Below are 15,463 nucleotides of genomic sequence, written 5' to 3'. Positions count from 1 at the left end.
TTTGTGATTGAGTTCTAGTTTCAAAACATTATGGTCTGAAAATATGCAGGGAATGATCCCAATCTTTTGGTACCGGTTGAAACCTGATTTGTGACCTAGGATGTGATCTATTCTGGAGAGTGTTTCATGGGCATTCAAGAAGAATGTGTATTCCGTTGCTTTGGGATGGAAGGTTCTGAATATGTCTGTGAAGTTCATTTGGTCCAGTGTGTCATTTAAAGTCTTTATTTCCTTGTTGATCTTTTGCTTAGATGATCTGTCCATTTCAGTGAGGTGGGTGTTAAACTCCCCCAATAGTATTGTATTGTTGTCAATGTGTTTCTTTGCTTTTGTTATTAATTGTCTCATATAAGTGGCTGCTCCCATGTTAGGGGCATAGATATTTACAATTGTTAGATCTTCTTGTTGGATAGACCCCTTAAGTATCATATAGTGTCCTTCCTCATCTCTTATTATAGTCTTTGGTTTAAAATCTAATTTGTCTGATATAAGGATTGCCACCCCAGCTTTCTTTTGGTGTCCATTAGCATGGTAAATGGTTTTCCACCCCCTCACTTTCAATCTGGGGTTGTCTTTGGGTCTAAAATGAGTCTCTTGCAGATAGCATCTTGATGGGTCTTGTTTTTTTTTATCCAATCTGATTCCCTGTGTGTTTTGATTGGGGCATTTAGCCCATTTACATTCAGGGTAACTATTAAATGATATGAAATTAGTGCCATTGTATTGCCTGTAAAGCGATTGTTACTGTATATTGTCTTGTTCCTCTGGTCTATGTTGCTTTTAGGCTCTCTCTTTGCTTAGAGGATCCCTTTCAATATTTCTTGTAGGGTTGGTTTCGCATTCACAAATTCCTTTAGTTTTTGTTTTTCCCGTAAGATTTTCATCTCTCCTTCTATTTTCAATGACAGCCTAGCTGGATAGAGTATTCTTGGCTGCATATTTTTCTCATTTAGTGCTCTGAATATATCATGCCAGGCCTTTCTCTCCTGCCAGGTCTCTGTGGATGTCTGTTGCCAATGTAATGTTTCTACTATCGTAGGTTACAGTTCTCTTCTCCCGAGCTGCTTTCAGGATTTTCTTTGTCTCTGAGACTCATAAGTTTTACTATTAGATGTCAAGGTGTTGACCTATTTTTATTGATTTTGAGAGGGGTTCTCTGTGTCTCCTGGATTTTGATGCCTGTTTCCTTCCCCAAATTAGGGAAGTTCTCCACTATAATTTGCTCCAATATATCTTCTGCCCCTCTCTCTCTTTCATTTTCTTCTGGGATCCCAATTATTCTAATGTTGTTTCATCTTATGTTATCACTTATATCTCGAATTCTGCCCTTGTGATCCAGTAGTTGTTTGTCTCTCTTTCTCAGCTTCTTTATTTTCCATCATTTGGTCTTCAATATCATTAATTCTCTCTTCTGTATCATTTATCCTAGCAGTTAGATCCTCCATTTTTTATTGCACTTCATTAACAGCCTTTCTGTATCGAGTTGGTTAGATTTTACTTCTTTTATTTTTCCAGAAAGGGTTTCTCTAATAACTTTCGTGTTTTTTTCAAGCCCAGCTAGTATCTTTTTTTAAAAGCTTTTATTTATTTATTTGAGAGAGAGAATGAGAGAGAGAGAGCGTGAGTTGGGGGAGGGTCGGAGGGAGAAGCAGACTCCCTGCTGAGCAGGGAGCTTGATGTGGGATTCAATCCTGGAACTCCAGGATCTTGACCTGAGCTGAAGGCAGTCACTTAACCAACTGAGCCACCCAGGCGCCCCCAGCTAGTATCTTTAAAATCGTCATTCTGAACTCTAGTTCCAACATCTTACTAATGTCCGTATTGATTAGGTCCCTGGCAGTCGGTACTGCCTCTTGTTCTTTTTGTTGAGGTGATTTTTTCCATCTTATCATTTTGTCCAGAGGAGAATAGATGAATGAGAGAACAAAGTGCTAACAGGGTAAAAATGTCCCCAGAAAATATACTCTAATCAAATCAGAAGAGACCTGAAACCAGGGGAAACAAAGGGAAAGAAAGATAAAAGAAACAGAAAAAGAAAAAACAAACAAACAAAAACAAAACAAAACAAAAAAACAGAATATGATCAAATTTATTCAGGCTGGTGCATAGATCACTGCCACACACTAGATTTTGGGTGTATTTTGGTGTTAGAAGAAAGTGCCTCCCAAAATTTTAAAGAAAGAAAAACTTACGTGCACTCCCGTGCTGCTCCTCCTGGGGGAGAAAGGGGAGTCTCCCCGGATCTGCTGCGTGTTGGGTCCCTGGTGGAGGAGCAGTGGCCTGACTGTGCTGCGGATCGCGGTTTATGGCAACCCCATGCTGAGAGCCTGTTCCTCGGCTCCGTCTCTGCAGCCAGCTTCCCTGCTCCAATACCTGCGAGCTCTGCCGCATCAGGCACCCCTGGTGTTTCTGTGACCCCGAGGGTCCTGAGACCACACTGTCCCTGCGAGCTTCCATCCCCCCCGCTTAGCCACTGGAACGACGTCCCTCTGGGGAGATGACTTGAAAAAGTTCTGATTTTGTGCTCCATGGCTTTTATCACTTCCCAGAAGTGGCCGATGGAGGCCACCCCCGCCCCCCGCCATCTATCCTCCTGAATATCGCCTCGGATTCACTTCTCTGCACGTCCTACCTTCCAGAAAGTGGTCACTTTTCTGTTCAGAGAGTTGTTGCTATTCTTTTCTTCGATCTCTTGTTGATTTCGTAGGTGTTAAGAATGGTTTGATCCCTATCCAGCTGAATTTCTGGGACAAGACGAAATCCAGGTGTCCTACTCCTCCGCCATCTTGCTCCTCCTCCTTTAATTCTTTTGTCTTTTAATCTTTAACTAGAGTTGTGAGTGGTTTACCCCCCACTATTACCACATTAGGGTATTCTGATTTTATCTATTTATTTGCTATTTCCTGTGGATTTTATTCTTTCATATGTTTTCTTTTTCTAATTAATGTCCTTTCATTTTGGCTTAAAGAACCACCTTTAGCATTTCTTGTAAGGCTTGTCTTGTCATGAACTTCAGCTTCTGTTTATCTGGAAAATCTTTCTAACATCTCACTCTCTTCTGGCATGCAGATTTCTGCTGAAAAATCTACTAAGGGTGCCTAGGTGGCTCAGTTGGTTAGGCGACTGCCTTTGGCTCAGGTCATGATCCTAGAGTCCCTGGACCGAGTCCCACATTGGGCTCCCTGCTCAGCGGGGAGTCTGCTTCTCCCTCTGACCCTCCCCCCTCTCATGCTTTCTCTCCATCTCATTCTGTCTCTCAAATAAATAAAATCTTTAAAAAAAAAGAAAAATCTACTAATAGTTTCATGGTGTTTTCTTGTATATATCAAGTTACTTTTCTCTTGATGTTTTTAAGATTCTTTTGTTTTTAATCTTTGACAATTTAATTTTAATGTATCTTGCTTTGGGGTTTTGGATTCATCTTTTTGCTTCCTCCCTGGGCTTCCTATATCTGAATATCTGTTTCTTTCCCCCAGGTTAGGAAATTTTCACTCATTATTTCTTTGAATAACATTTTTGTCCTTTTCTCACTCTCCTTTCATTCTGTTACTCCTATAATGTGTATTATATTCTCTTTAATGGTGTCCCCTAAGTTCCTTAAGCAATCTTCATTCTTTTTCTTTCCTTTTTGAGAAATGGAGGTGTCTTAAATGTTGGGACACAAATGTAGGGTCCAAATCCTTTGCCGCTCAGGAAGAAGCTGGCAGTTGGGATTTCCCTTCCACCTGCATGGTGCTGGGCCAGTGGTGGGGTTTTTGGAAAGAGTGTGTATCTATCTGCTTCAGTGTGAGTATTTTCTCATTTATTCAATTTGTAGGAGTCTCAGGTGTTTTCTGGATTTCTTTTAAAAGTAATTGTTCCATGTGTATATGACCATCCAGTGTGTCTCTGGTAGGAGTAAAATCCCAAAGTCTCCTATGTTGCCATCTTAGTCAACCTCCTATCTGTTGTTATTATTATTTTTGATTCTTTTGTTTTCAATACTTCCATGAAATTCAGGAAGTATTTGTTATGGATTAAGCCCTCCTTTATTGGATTTCATAAATCCCTTAAAAATATTCCAGTACTCCCAATTCAGTCCTCTGCCATGCTTTACATATCAGTATTTTGGAAACAAACAACAAAAACAAAAAGGAAATTTATCCCTTTCAATACTTTCATGTCTTAAAAGTCAAAGCACTTGCTTTAGGGTTATTATCATTTATTAACTTAATTAAAAAACTCAGTTTTAATTATCAATGTAGTGCACAAGTTTCTGATTTTTGGCAGTTTTGCCCACTTCCTACCTTTGGTAATAAGCATCAGTCTTTTTTTTTTTCTTTCTTCTTCTTCTTTCTTTTTTTTTTTTTTGTTTAGTCTCATTATTAGAATATATCCAGGAAAAAATAGGGAAAAAGAAAACTGAATTACATTGAAGAACAATATATATAATGTTATTTGAAAATATTCTCCTGATATACAATTTACTGTCCATTACTCTTTAGTGTCTCTTGACAAGAAATCTATAATTTTTATGACTCAATAAAACAATTATTTTTTATGTACATACTTCTGATCACAAGGTAATGGTTGTGAATTTTTAAAACCACAGTTTCCAAATTTATCAATGCGAGAATTGATTCCTTTGAAGCAGGCAAATGGAGCACCTTGAGCACCTAAAAATTCAAAGATGTCTGTTAAATTATTATTCTTAATCCAAATTAAATTTTTTGTTCATAAAAAACCAATGAAACTCTTACTGCATAAACAAAATATGAAAAAAGTCATTCTTTTTTTCTGTGTGTATCCTGTCAATGCAAGTAGAAAGAAACAATTATCTAACAGATAACAGAAAAGAATTATATCGATTGTAGTAGAATTAAATTATTAAAAATATTTGCTACTCTTCCCTGTGGGAATGCATACTGCCTCATCCACTGAATATTAAGCTTGACCTTGTAATTTGACCCTCTTAATGAAATGTCACTTATGGGCAGAAAATCTTGTGGGACTTGTGAATAGAAGAAGTGTTATATTCTTTTTTTTTCTCTGATGGGGATAAGCAATGTTTTAAGTAGAGGTTCATTTGTCCATCTGGGTATCATAGTCAAAGCAATATGGAGTAGCAGAATAGTTGTTTTGGATATGTAAATCTGAGATATTTAGAGTTGTTTCCATTTCATTAAACACATAAATTGGTACTCAAAGTAGAGTTCTCCTGTAAAATATGCCTAAAATATGTGGCATTGTCATTGAAGGCTGGCAGTAGGTGATAAGAAAATTACTATCATTGGATAAAGAAGAGTAATTCATGCTACATGAGGGTGAAACACTTAGAGAAACTCTCTTCTCAGTGATTGAAAGGGAGATAATAGCCTTAATAAACTTGTTGTCTTAGGCAAAGAAGTAGGGAAACAGAATCTGTCTTGGTTATTTTTGGCTGTATTTGACCAGAAGGTAAAGGTACTTAAGAAAAAGATGAACTAAACTCAGGATAGAATCAGTTATTTCAGAGGTAGTAGCAAAAAAAAAAAAAATCGAGAAAGTCTAGAAATGTGTCCATTCTATAGGCATCGGGGTGGATAATGATGGTTGCTGGCTGATGTAAATTAGCCAAATTATTATGCTTATTTCATTGTTCTGTGTCTCTTCAATGGTGGGTGTTTGTTGGTGGGTGCTAACCTGTAGATTAATGCAAAGATCTTCACATTATTTTTCTTTTCTTTTCTCTTTCTTTCTTTCTTTCTTTTAAATTTTATTTTATTATGTTTGTTAATCACCATACATTACATCATTAGTTTTTGATGTAGTATTCCATGATTCATTGTTTTTCATGTTATTTTTCATCTCCATGTATCTACCCACATATTTCTATCCCAGAACTCTTGCCTCTAATCTTCCAGTCTTTCCACATCCAGGCTCCCCACCAACAAACTAGGTCCTTTGTCATTGTTCATGTGTATATCTATAATCTACCTTTGGCCATTTCTCCTTCCACAAAAAACGGATGACCAGATGGTCAATATCTTTCAGGGCATCCTCCAAAGTGAGGTTGCAGTATGGCTAATTTCCCCCCACCCCCACTTATAACCAGTGACTGAGCCAACACACCTATAAAATAAGCCTAGGCATGTTCTTCTTGTGTAATTGGTCATGGTGAAATTCCATGTATCCATAAGTATGAGCTGAGGAAGATGCATAGGGGAGAAAGGTGACTGTTTTGGATTTCCTGCTTATGGATTTTTTCTTCTGTCCTCTGCTTTTAATCCAGGTGAATGAATGACTTCTATCTGTCTGACCACTTAACAGTATATCTGACATAATTGAGCTTAGGCTGTAGCTTCTTGAACACATGGATATTTGTTGTCTGAAAGTCAGATTCTTTAGCTCTACAGGGGTCACTAGTGTGACCAGAGGTTTTTTTTTTTTTGTCAAAGTGGTACAATTCTCCAGTTTAGATGGCACAATCTTCCTCCAGAAGCCCAGAGAACTGCCCAGTCATTCTCCCAAAGAGGCTTGGTATAAGCCCCACATAGTATTTTTTTTCCCCAATGCACACTTCTGGTATTATTGGGGCTGCTGTGTTTTATAATTCAGAATGCATGGCTGCTTGCATTGCAGCTTGAACATGCTGCAGAGCCCTTTTTTTGCTTTTCACCTCGCTCAACATTAGCAACATTTCATGTCATCTAGTAAATGGGAAATGAAGCAATGCGGAATATACTGCCTTCAGATCCCAAAGAGAACTACCAGGTGTTGTACTTTTTAGTTCATTAAGATGCAAGATACATACAGTTTGCTTTTACTTTGCAAGGGATGTCAGGTCATACCTCTGATCACTGGACTCTTAAAAATTTTACTGATGACAAATTTCTAAACATTTGGAAGTCTGTCTCCTGCCCTTTATAGCACATGTGTTATATTTAATGCTCCAACATTCTAGTGATGCTTTGCTTGTTTAGCTGGATTAGAACAAATCACTGATGGAGTAGACAATGTGATATTTTCTAGGATGTCTACATCTCTACAACTACATTATGATTGAGGGCAGGAGAGTAAAAATAACCCTGCAACAAAACTCAACATTAATGCCATTATCCATTCCATGTGAAAGCGAACTCTAATTCTTTTTTCAAATAGGAAAAGAATATATTTGCCAAATCAGTGACTATACTCCTACCACATATCTGAGGCCATGTTATTCTGCTGTAGCATAGACACTATATCTGTCATAGTGGGTGCAATTATTTAATCTACTACTTGTCTCCATTTGCAATAGATGATTATTATCTTCTGATGCCATTTGGTTTCTGCAAGAATCATGCTGAGTAATTAAATGTAGATATACAGTTAACCACCTCTGCATCCTTTAGATCTTTAAGGATAGCATCAATTTGGGGCACCTGGGTGGCTCAGTCAGTTGAGCATTTGACAATGGTTTCAGCTCAGGTCTTAATCTCAGGATTGTGAGCTCAAAACCACATTGGGCTCCATGCTGGTCATGGAGCCTACTTTAAAAAAAATAGCATTAATCTCTGGAAAGAGACAGTTACAGAGGCTTTCTCCATGGCCTTGCCAAATAGGCCAAGGACATAATGATAGAATTGCACAAACTATTAACATGTCAAACCTGATGATATCCTCTAGGACTAAAAAATAATTGCCAAATGGATTTGTGGACTTAGTGGACCCATTGTACACTGAAAGTTATCAAGGACTCTATTCCTTAACCCCTATAAGTCCCCACTCTCAGAGATACATGATGACACTGTGTTTCTGGGTATCTATGTCAATTTACACTCTTTGTCCACTAGTTTCCAAAATGCTTGGGTATTTTCATTTCCCACATGAACAGATACATAATTAAATGATTGAGGATCATTTGAGAATGTGCTAGAGAAATTGTTAGCATGTATGCTTGCCAAGGTGATGTGTAGTTTCCCTTCTGGAACTCTAACCCTCTCTTAAGTCAATGAGTTTTGGTTCTGAAAGTTGGCTTAGATTCAGAATTTAGACATGGAATTATGGCATTTATTAATGTAACTCTACTCAGTCCCCTAGTCCTCCATTTTTTAATTTCCTTTGATGGTACAAACTGGGTAATATTCTATTATCTATCTTCCTGATTGTCTGTAGACTAGGTATCCATGTCTGCAACTCTGTCTCTGCTGCTTATTACAATAATATTATCCATCTGGTTTCTGGAAGCCAAGCACTGCTCTCTTTATTTTTTTCAAGACCTTGATTTTTTTTTTCAAGACCTTATCAATCATGCCCATTGCTATCAGTGAGCCTACTTCTATAATACCATCTCCTCCTATCACCCCTGGCCTACAGAGAAGGCAGTCATGAACACTTAAAGTGATTTTGATACACCTCTTAGGACCACATTCCCTGTGGCATTGGGCCTTCTTGTTGGGACTATTTGGCCTTGCACTTACAACATATACATTACAGTATATCCATTTCCCTGAGACTTTTCTTTCTTTCCTTTATTATTTCATGGCAATTCCATCATTTAAATTTCTCATGGAGTGAGCCATCCCATTTCATTTTTTTCATGCCTCTGGAAACAATTCTAATAGAAATTTTTATCATCTTCTAGGATCCTAGCCAGGGTGTTAATTCCTTTTATCCTGGGAGAGTGCTCCCAAAACAATGAGCTCTATTATCTAATCTTATGTTCCCCTATCCAGTCTTATGATCAAGCACTCTCAGAATCCAATTTCATGTAAACTCCCTTGATTCTGGCAGTAAATGCTAACTAGGACCTACAGCTCCATTGGGGTATATTTTCCTTACTCCCTTATAAGTTCCAGCAAATTCTGGCTCTATTTTGTAGTGCTTTAACTCAATTTTCAGCTTTAGTGTCCAGAACAGTTAGGAGAGAGGTCCTAATGGGGATACAATTTGTGTTTTGAGTGATAGGCTTCCACATTATCTTTAAACAATGGGAACATACTTATACCATTCTTAATTGGGTGCAGGTGGTGGTGTGAGGGATCAGAGCTGTGCCACTTCATAAATTTAGTAGTTTCAGAGAAGTGTGGAGGCTAAAATTGGGGGGAACATATTTTCAACAGTTCCTATCCCAATTGTAGTTCTCATTCTTTTTCCAGCCAGAACCTTAATCATGGTAAAGCAGACTTGACTGAGAATTTACCCTCCTCTGAAATTCCTTTAATTTGATAATTAAGTCTTTAACTTTCTCTAACATTCTATTTTAAGAGATGAAAACCTCTTTATGAGTTAACAGTGGGGCCCATTCAGCATACACTTTGATTTTAAATGAACACCTTTTTGTTATCTTTTCTTAGATTTCAATGTTGCTTAGTAATAGCCATCTAATACACCTGTCCTTAGAGTTACCATTTCCCCCATACATTTCAATTGTACCAGCTAATGGATTATTTTTTACTATCCCAGTTCACTCATTGAGGGTATTATCCACTTTCACCGGTGATGCATGCTCATTCACAGCTTGGCAGTAAATAACTTAGTTTTGAAAATGATCTTATAGGCTATTTTTTTCACACCATTTTCAGGATCAACTCTTATGGCTCAAGCTTCTAGAAGCCAGCACCTAGATGAGGTATAATGTGAAAGCTATTTATTAGTGATTAGAACATCTGGATGTGAGAGGGAGAAAGCAGGATAGAGCAGATAAGAAGTCAAACAGAAATGCAAGTCCAACAAAGACTTGACCAACCCTATGGGTAGCTGTCTTCCAGAGTACAAATTGTGCTTGATTTGTGCCTGATTAGAACACAATTGTCAGGTCTTTATACCCCACCTCAATTAATTATTGGATTTGTGCTTTGGGGTGAGGTGTCTGCAGTTAAGACAAATTCTGGAGGAGTGAACTGACAGCTGGAGATTATATGAGGACAGCAGGCAGTATTTCCCTTGTCCACTACACCTTATTTTTCCCCCAGCATTCTATTTTCTTTCCTTTAACTGCACTTAGCACAATTAAAGGTTTCATATTTCTTTTGTATTTATGTGTTTACTGTCTTTGTCTCTTGATCATAAGCTGTATGAGTACAATAGCCATGTGACAATTTTCATCTTGTTGAATACTATCAGCTTGTGTGTTCTTGTCTTAAGTACAGCCTTTTGCCCTATAGTTTTTGGTAACATAAGAATAAGAAAAAAGTGCCTCCCCCAGATAGTAGCCAAATAAATGAAGAAAGGAGGGATGAATGAATGAACTACATCAAAAGATCAAATTTTGACACAGTTGGGTAAGTTTTGTGGGATACTAGAGCATATATTAGAGGAGGAAATATACATTAATGGTTAAGTCTTACTTAAACAATGTTATTTTGATTAGAACTCAAAAAGATGTCAAGTGACAAGTAGTTCAATTCTGGATCAAAGATTTATTTAATGAAAAAGAAGAGTATGGCCTGGACAATCTTTAATGGATGTTATAGAGAGTATTATTTAATTTTATTTTTGAATAATATATTAAACCTTGATCTAAAGTTACTGTGACAATGACAAATAATATTTTTTTAAATGCAAGTAAGCACTGAAAAAGAAAAACAGTGAAGAAACAACCAAATAAAAAGTGGAATCCTGAAAATACAGCCTACAGAAAATACCACTGATCTGTCATTTAGGAGATTATAGCTCTGCAGCTCTGGTTAAATGTTGGTTAAGTCACCTAATCTGAAACTTGTTACTAAGGAAAAGTTTCAAATAATTAGGAAGACAATATAAATTGCATACCATGTCATTTGGCATAAGCTATAGACCTTATTACTGCTGGGCAAATAACTGAAAAGTGGTGCTTATACTACTTTTGCTCAATTAGTAAATGATTGATCTGAATACATTTTACTGAGTGATTTTGATCTGTTCACATTTCATTTAATCCCTCTAAAAAATCGTATTGGGATACTATGAATAGTTACTATATAAAAATCAAGCATATATGCACAACTCTCATTTGAATTACTTGGAAAAACTGTTTAAAAAGAAAATATAAAAATGAATTTTGGTCAGTGGCCTATGACTACTCTTATCCTAGCAGTTCCTCAGTTAAGAAATATGATTATACTTGAGGGAAATTTACTCTGAACTTCTTGTTTTATGCCATTAAAATTAGATCATAAAGATGTGAAGTAAAAGAAATTTAAGTAAAATTCTAGAATTTACTGATTTGCCATTTCAATTTCTATGTAAATTATAAGTGGTAAACATGGATTTTTGTCCAGGTTGCTAAGTACAAAAAGCAAAAATCAAACCATGAGAAGAGGAATGTATGGTATTATTCTGGAGATACTATACAATACTATACTACTATCCTCTAAAAACATCTTCCTTAATTCAAATTTTTTTCTTTTTCTTTTCTTTTCTTTTATTATGTTATGTTAGTCACCATACAATACATCATTAGTTTTTGATGTGGTGATCCATGATTAATTGTTTTCGTATAACACCCAGTGCTCCATGCAGTACGTGCCCTCCTCAATACCCATCACCTTTATTGAGCTTGAGATTCAAGTTCTTCAACTTCTAGAGTCGTGTGATATGTATTTTATCATATAGAGGAAACCAAATTTAAGGTAAAAGAAATATATAAGAAAAAGCAATACCTTCTCCAAATATCTGGGCACACTGGTTATCAGTAGTTTGGCATCGTCCATTATAACAATATGCAGTTCCCAACCTGCACAACATTCCATTTGATGCATAAGTGTCAGGAACACAATTATTAGATGTTCCATTGCAATATTCTGTAAAATCACATTCTTGATCAATACTCTTTCTACATGGAGTGCCTGCTACTGATATCTAGGAGGAAAAAGAAAAAGAAAATCATGTTCTTGTGAATGACTCTTCTTACTTACTTAGTGAAGGGATTTATCAAATAAAATATGCCTAATTATTGATATTTGGGGGAATCATGGAATTCCCAAGGTTGTGAGTTCTCTGAAGGAAATGTCAGGTACAGTATTGATTATGAAGCCTGAAGGAAAGTAACTACCTCAGATGCAAAATGATCCCTTCTGACAGAGGGTTTATAACCATTCTGCGTTCTGCATTGGGAAGCCATCTGACTCAACCTGCATTTGGGAGGAGCCTAAATGGGTAACACATACCTGTTCCTCAAAATTGGAAGAACAATGCCTCTACATTTTTGTTCTTGAAGTGAACAAGAGCCTAATTGCCTGTTTTTAATTTCTTGCTTGGATTTTCACTAGTTTGTGTGGGTGAGATACATAATCTCTCTCACTGGCAGTTGCTTCGTTTGTAAACTCAGGATGATAATCATTCTCTCAGAGAATGATTTTGGTAGTATTAAACTGAGTTAAACTGGATTATTTGTTTTTTTGAGTGTTGAGTTTGATACATTTGTTATAGATTTTGAATACTACCTTTTATCAGATATTTCATTTGCAAATATCTTCTCCCATTCTATAGGCTGCCTTTTAGTTTTGTTGTTTCCTTTGCTGTGCAGAAGGAAAATCTTGATGAAGTTCCAATAATTCATTTTTGCTTTTGTTTTCCTTGCCTTTGGCGACATGTGTAGTAAGAATTTGCTATGGCTGAGGTCAAAGAGCTTTCTGCCTGTGTTCTCCTCTAGGATTTAATGGTTTCAGGACTCACATTTAAGTCTTTTATCCATTTTGAATTTATATTTGTGTATGGTATAAGAAAGTGGTCCAGTTTCATTCTTCCACATGTTGCTGTCCAGTTTTCCCAACACCATTTGTTGAACAGACTGTCTTTTTTCCACTGGATATTCTTTCCTGCTTTGTCGAAGATTAGTGACTATATAGTTGGGGGTCCATTTCTGCGTTTTCTATTCTGTTCCATTGATCTTTGTATGTTTGTGCCAGTACCATACTGTCTTGATGACTACAGCTCTGTAATATAGCTTGAAGTCTGGAATCATGATGCCTCCAGCTTTGCTTTTCTTTTTCAGGGTTGCTTTGGCTATTTGGGGTCTTTTGTGGATCCATACAAATTTTAGGATTGTTTGATCTAGCTCTGTGAAAAATGCTATTGGTATTTTGATAGGAATAGCATTTAATGTGCAGACTGCTTTGGGTAGTATAGATGTTTTAACAATGTTTGTTCTTCCAGTTTAAGAGCATGGAATGTTTTTCCATTTATTTGTGTCCTTTTCAATTTCTTTCTCAGTGTTCTACAGTTTTCAGAGTACAGATCTTTTACCTCTTTGGTTATGTTTATTTCTAGACATCTTATGGTATTCAGTGCAATTGTAAATGGCATCAATTCCTTGATTTCTCTTTCTGCTGTATCATTATTGGTGTATAGAAATGCAACAGATTTCTGCACATTGATTTTACATCCTGTGACTTTGCTGAATTCATGTATTAGTTTTAACAATTTTTTGGCGGAGTCTTTTGGGTTTTCTACATAAAGTATCATGTCATCTGCAAACAGTGAAAGCTGTACTTCTTCCTTGCTTATTTGGATGGCTTTTATTTGTTTTTGTTGTCTGGTTGCTGAGGCTAAGATTTCTAGCACTGTATTAAATAGTAATGGTGAGAGTGGACATCCCTGTCTTGTTCCTGACTGTAGAGGAGAGGCTCTCAGTTTTTCCCCATTGATGGTGGTATTAGCTGTGGGTCTTTTGTACATGGTCTTTATGATGGCTCCCAAATAATCTAGTTAAGAAATGGGCACACGACATGAATAGACATTTTTCCAAAGAAGACATCCAGATGGCTAAGAGACACATGAAAAAATGCTCAACATCACTCATCATCAGGGAAGTACAAATCAAAACCACAATGAGGATCACCTCACCACCTGTCAGAATGGCTAAAATTAACAAGTCAAGAAACAACAGGTGTTGGTGAGGATGTGGAGAAAGGGGAACCCTATTGCACTGTTGGGAATGCAAACTGGTGCAGCCACTATGGAAAACAGTCTGGAGGTTCCTCAAAAAGTTAAAAATAGAACTACCCTATGATACCTCAATTGCATTGCTAGATATTTAAAGATTCAAAAGATTCAAAAATAAAGATTTGAAGGAATACAAGTACCCCAATATTTATAGCAGCATGATTAACAATAGCCAAACTATGGAAACAGCCCAAATGTCCATCAACTGATGAATAGATAAAGCAGATGTGGCATATATATATGCAATGGAATATTATTCAGCCATCAAAAAGAATGAAATCTTGTCATTTGCAGTGGCATGGGTGGAGCTAGAATGTATTATGTTAAGGGAAATAAGTAGGAGAAAGACAAACACAATGATTTCACTCACATGTGGAATTTAAGAAACAAAATATGAACATATCGGGGGGGAACAAACCATAAGATACTCTTAATAATAGAGAACAAACTGAAGGTTGATGGAGGGATGTGGGTGGGGGATGGGCTAGATGGGTGATGGGTATTAAGAAGGGTACTTGTTATGATGAGCACTGGGTGTTACATATAAGGATGAATCACTGAATTCTACTCCTGAAACCAATATTACACTGTATGTTAACTAACTAAAATTTAAATAAAAATTTGAAAAAAAAACTGAGTTAAAGTAAAAAGTGCTTAGAACAACACATGGTAAACAACGTATGTAATAGCTATCAACATCATTATATGTAGTATTATCTGAAAATAGAAAGACCTCCTTGCATAGCTCAGATAAAGATTACAGTTATTATCAAATTTATATGGCTTGTGAAGTACTTTATCTATTGCTTTTCATAGGGAAGTTTACCTCCTTCCCCCCCACTCTACAGTTCTGTTTAATTGAATTAATACTTAATAGACTGAGACAAAGATGAGTAACGAATGAAGTGGTGTCTTAAAAGTGATGAAATTAAAAAAAAGAGTATTTCAACCTAAAATCCTATACCTACAAAATCTATATTTCAAAAATTAATGAGACATAAAGACTTCCTTAAGGCAAATAATAACTGAGAGAATTCATTTTCAGCAGACCTAAATTACAAGAAATCATAAAGGGAGGTCTTCAGGCACAAATAATATGATAATAAACAGAAATCTAAAATACAAAAGGAAATTAAGAGTAAAAAATGGAATAATTATTGTTAGTTATTAAATTCATTTTTCCCTTATTTTACTTCTCTAAAAGATAAAAGCTATATAAAGCAAAAATAGTAACAATGTATTTTGCATTTCTAGTATATGAGAGTGTCCTATTATAAGACCCATTCACTCCATGTGAAGTGGTATATTTTATGAAATCAGACTCTGATTAATCAAAGATTTGTAAACTATGGGACAACCAGTAAAATTATTTTTAAAGTGTAAATAAAAACCAATAACAAACTAGGGTTTTAGAGGGGAGGGTGAATGGGGGGATAAGTTAGCCTGGTGATGGGTATTAAGAAGGGCACATATTGCATGGAGCACTGGGTGTTATATGCAAACAATGAATCATGGAACACTACATCAAAAAGTAATGATGTGATGTATGGTGACTAACATAACATAAGAAAATAAAATTTAAAAAAACCAACAGCAA

At 36.3% G+C, this 15,463-nt stretch overlaps 1 protein-coding gene across 6 annotated transcripts in view; it reads right to left on the bottom strand.

The window, feature by feature from the left end:
- ADAM18 (ADAM metallopeptidase domain 18) overlaps positions 1–15,463 on the bottom strand; it is a 191,827-nt gene that overhangs the window by 86,786 nt on the left and 89,578 nt on the right. For all 6 annotated transcript variants that reach the window (XR_003520893.2, XM_027599516.1, XM_027599514.2 and 3 more), the window contains 2 exons: positions 11,583–11,781; positions 4,550–4,655 (listed from right to left, as the gene is read on the bottom strand). Coding sequence is in view for 5 of the 6 variants with exons in the window: in XM_027599516.1 (XP_027455317.1) it covers positions 4,550–4,655; positions 11,583–11,781 (305 nt within the window). In the remaining variant the exon portion in view is untranslated. The remainder of the gene's footprint in view (positions 1–4,549; positions 4,656–11,582; positions 11,782–15,463) is intronic.

The sequence above is a fragment of the Zalophus californianus genome, chromosome 2, assembly GCF_009762305.2.
Source record: "Zalophus californianus isolate mZalCal1 chromosome 2, mZalCal1.pri.v2, whole genome shotgun sequence".
NCBI classification, from domain to species: Eukaryota; Metazoa; Chordata; class Mammalia; order Carnivora; family Otariidae; genus Zalophus; species Zalophus californianus.
Note: the sequence above shows the minus strand (reverse complement) of the source record. Positions and strands in the feature narration are given on the sequence as shown.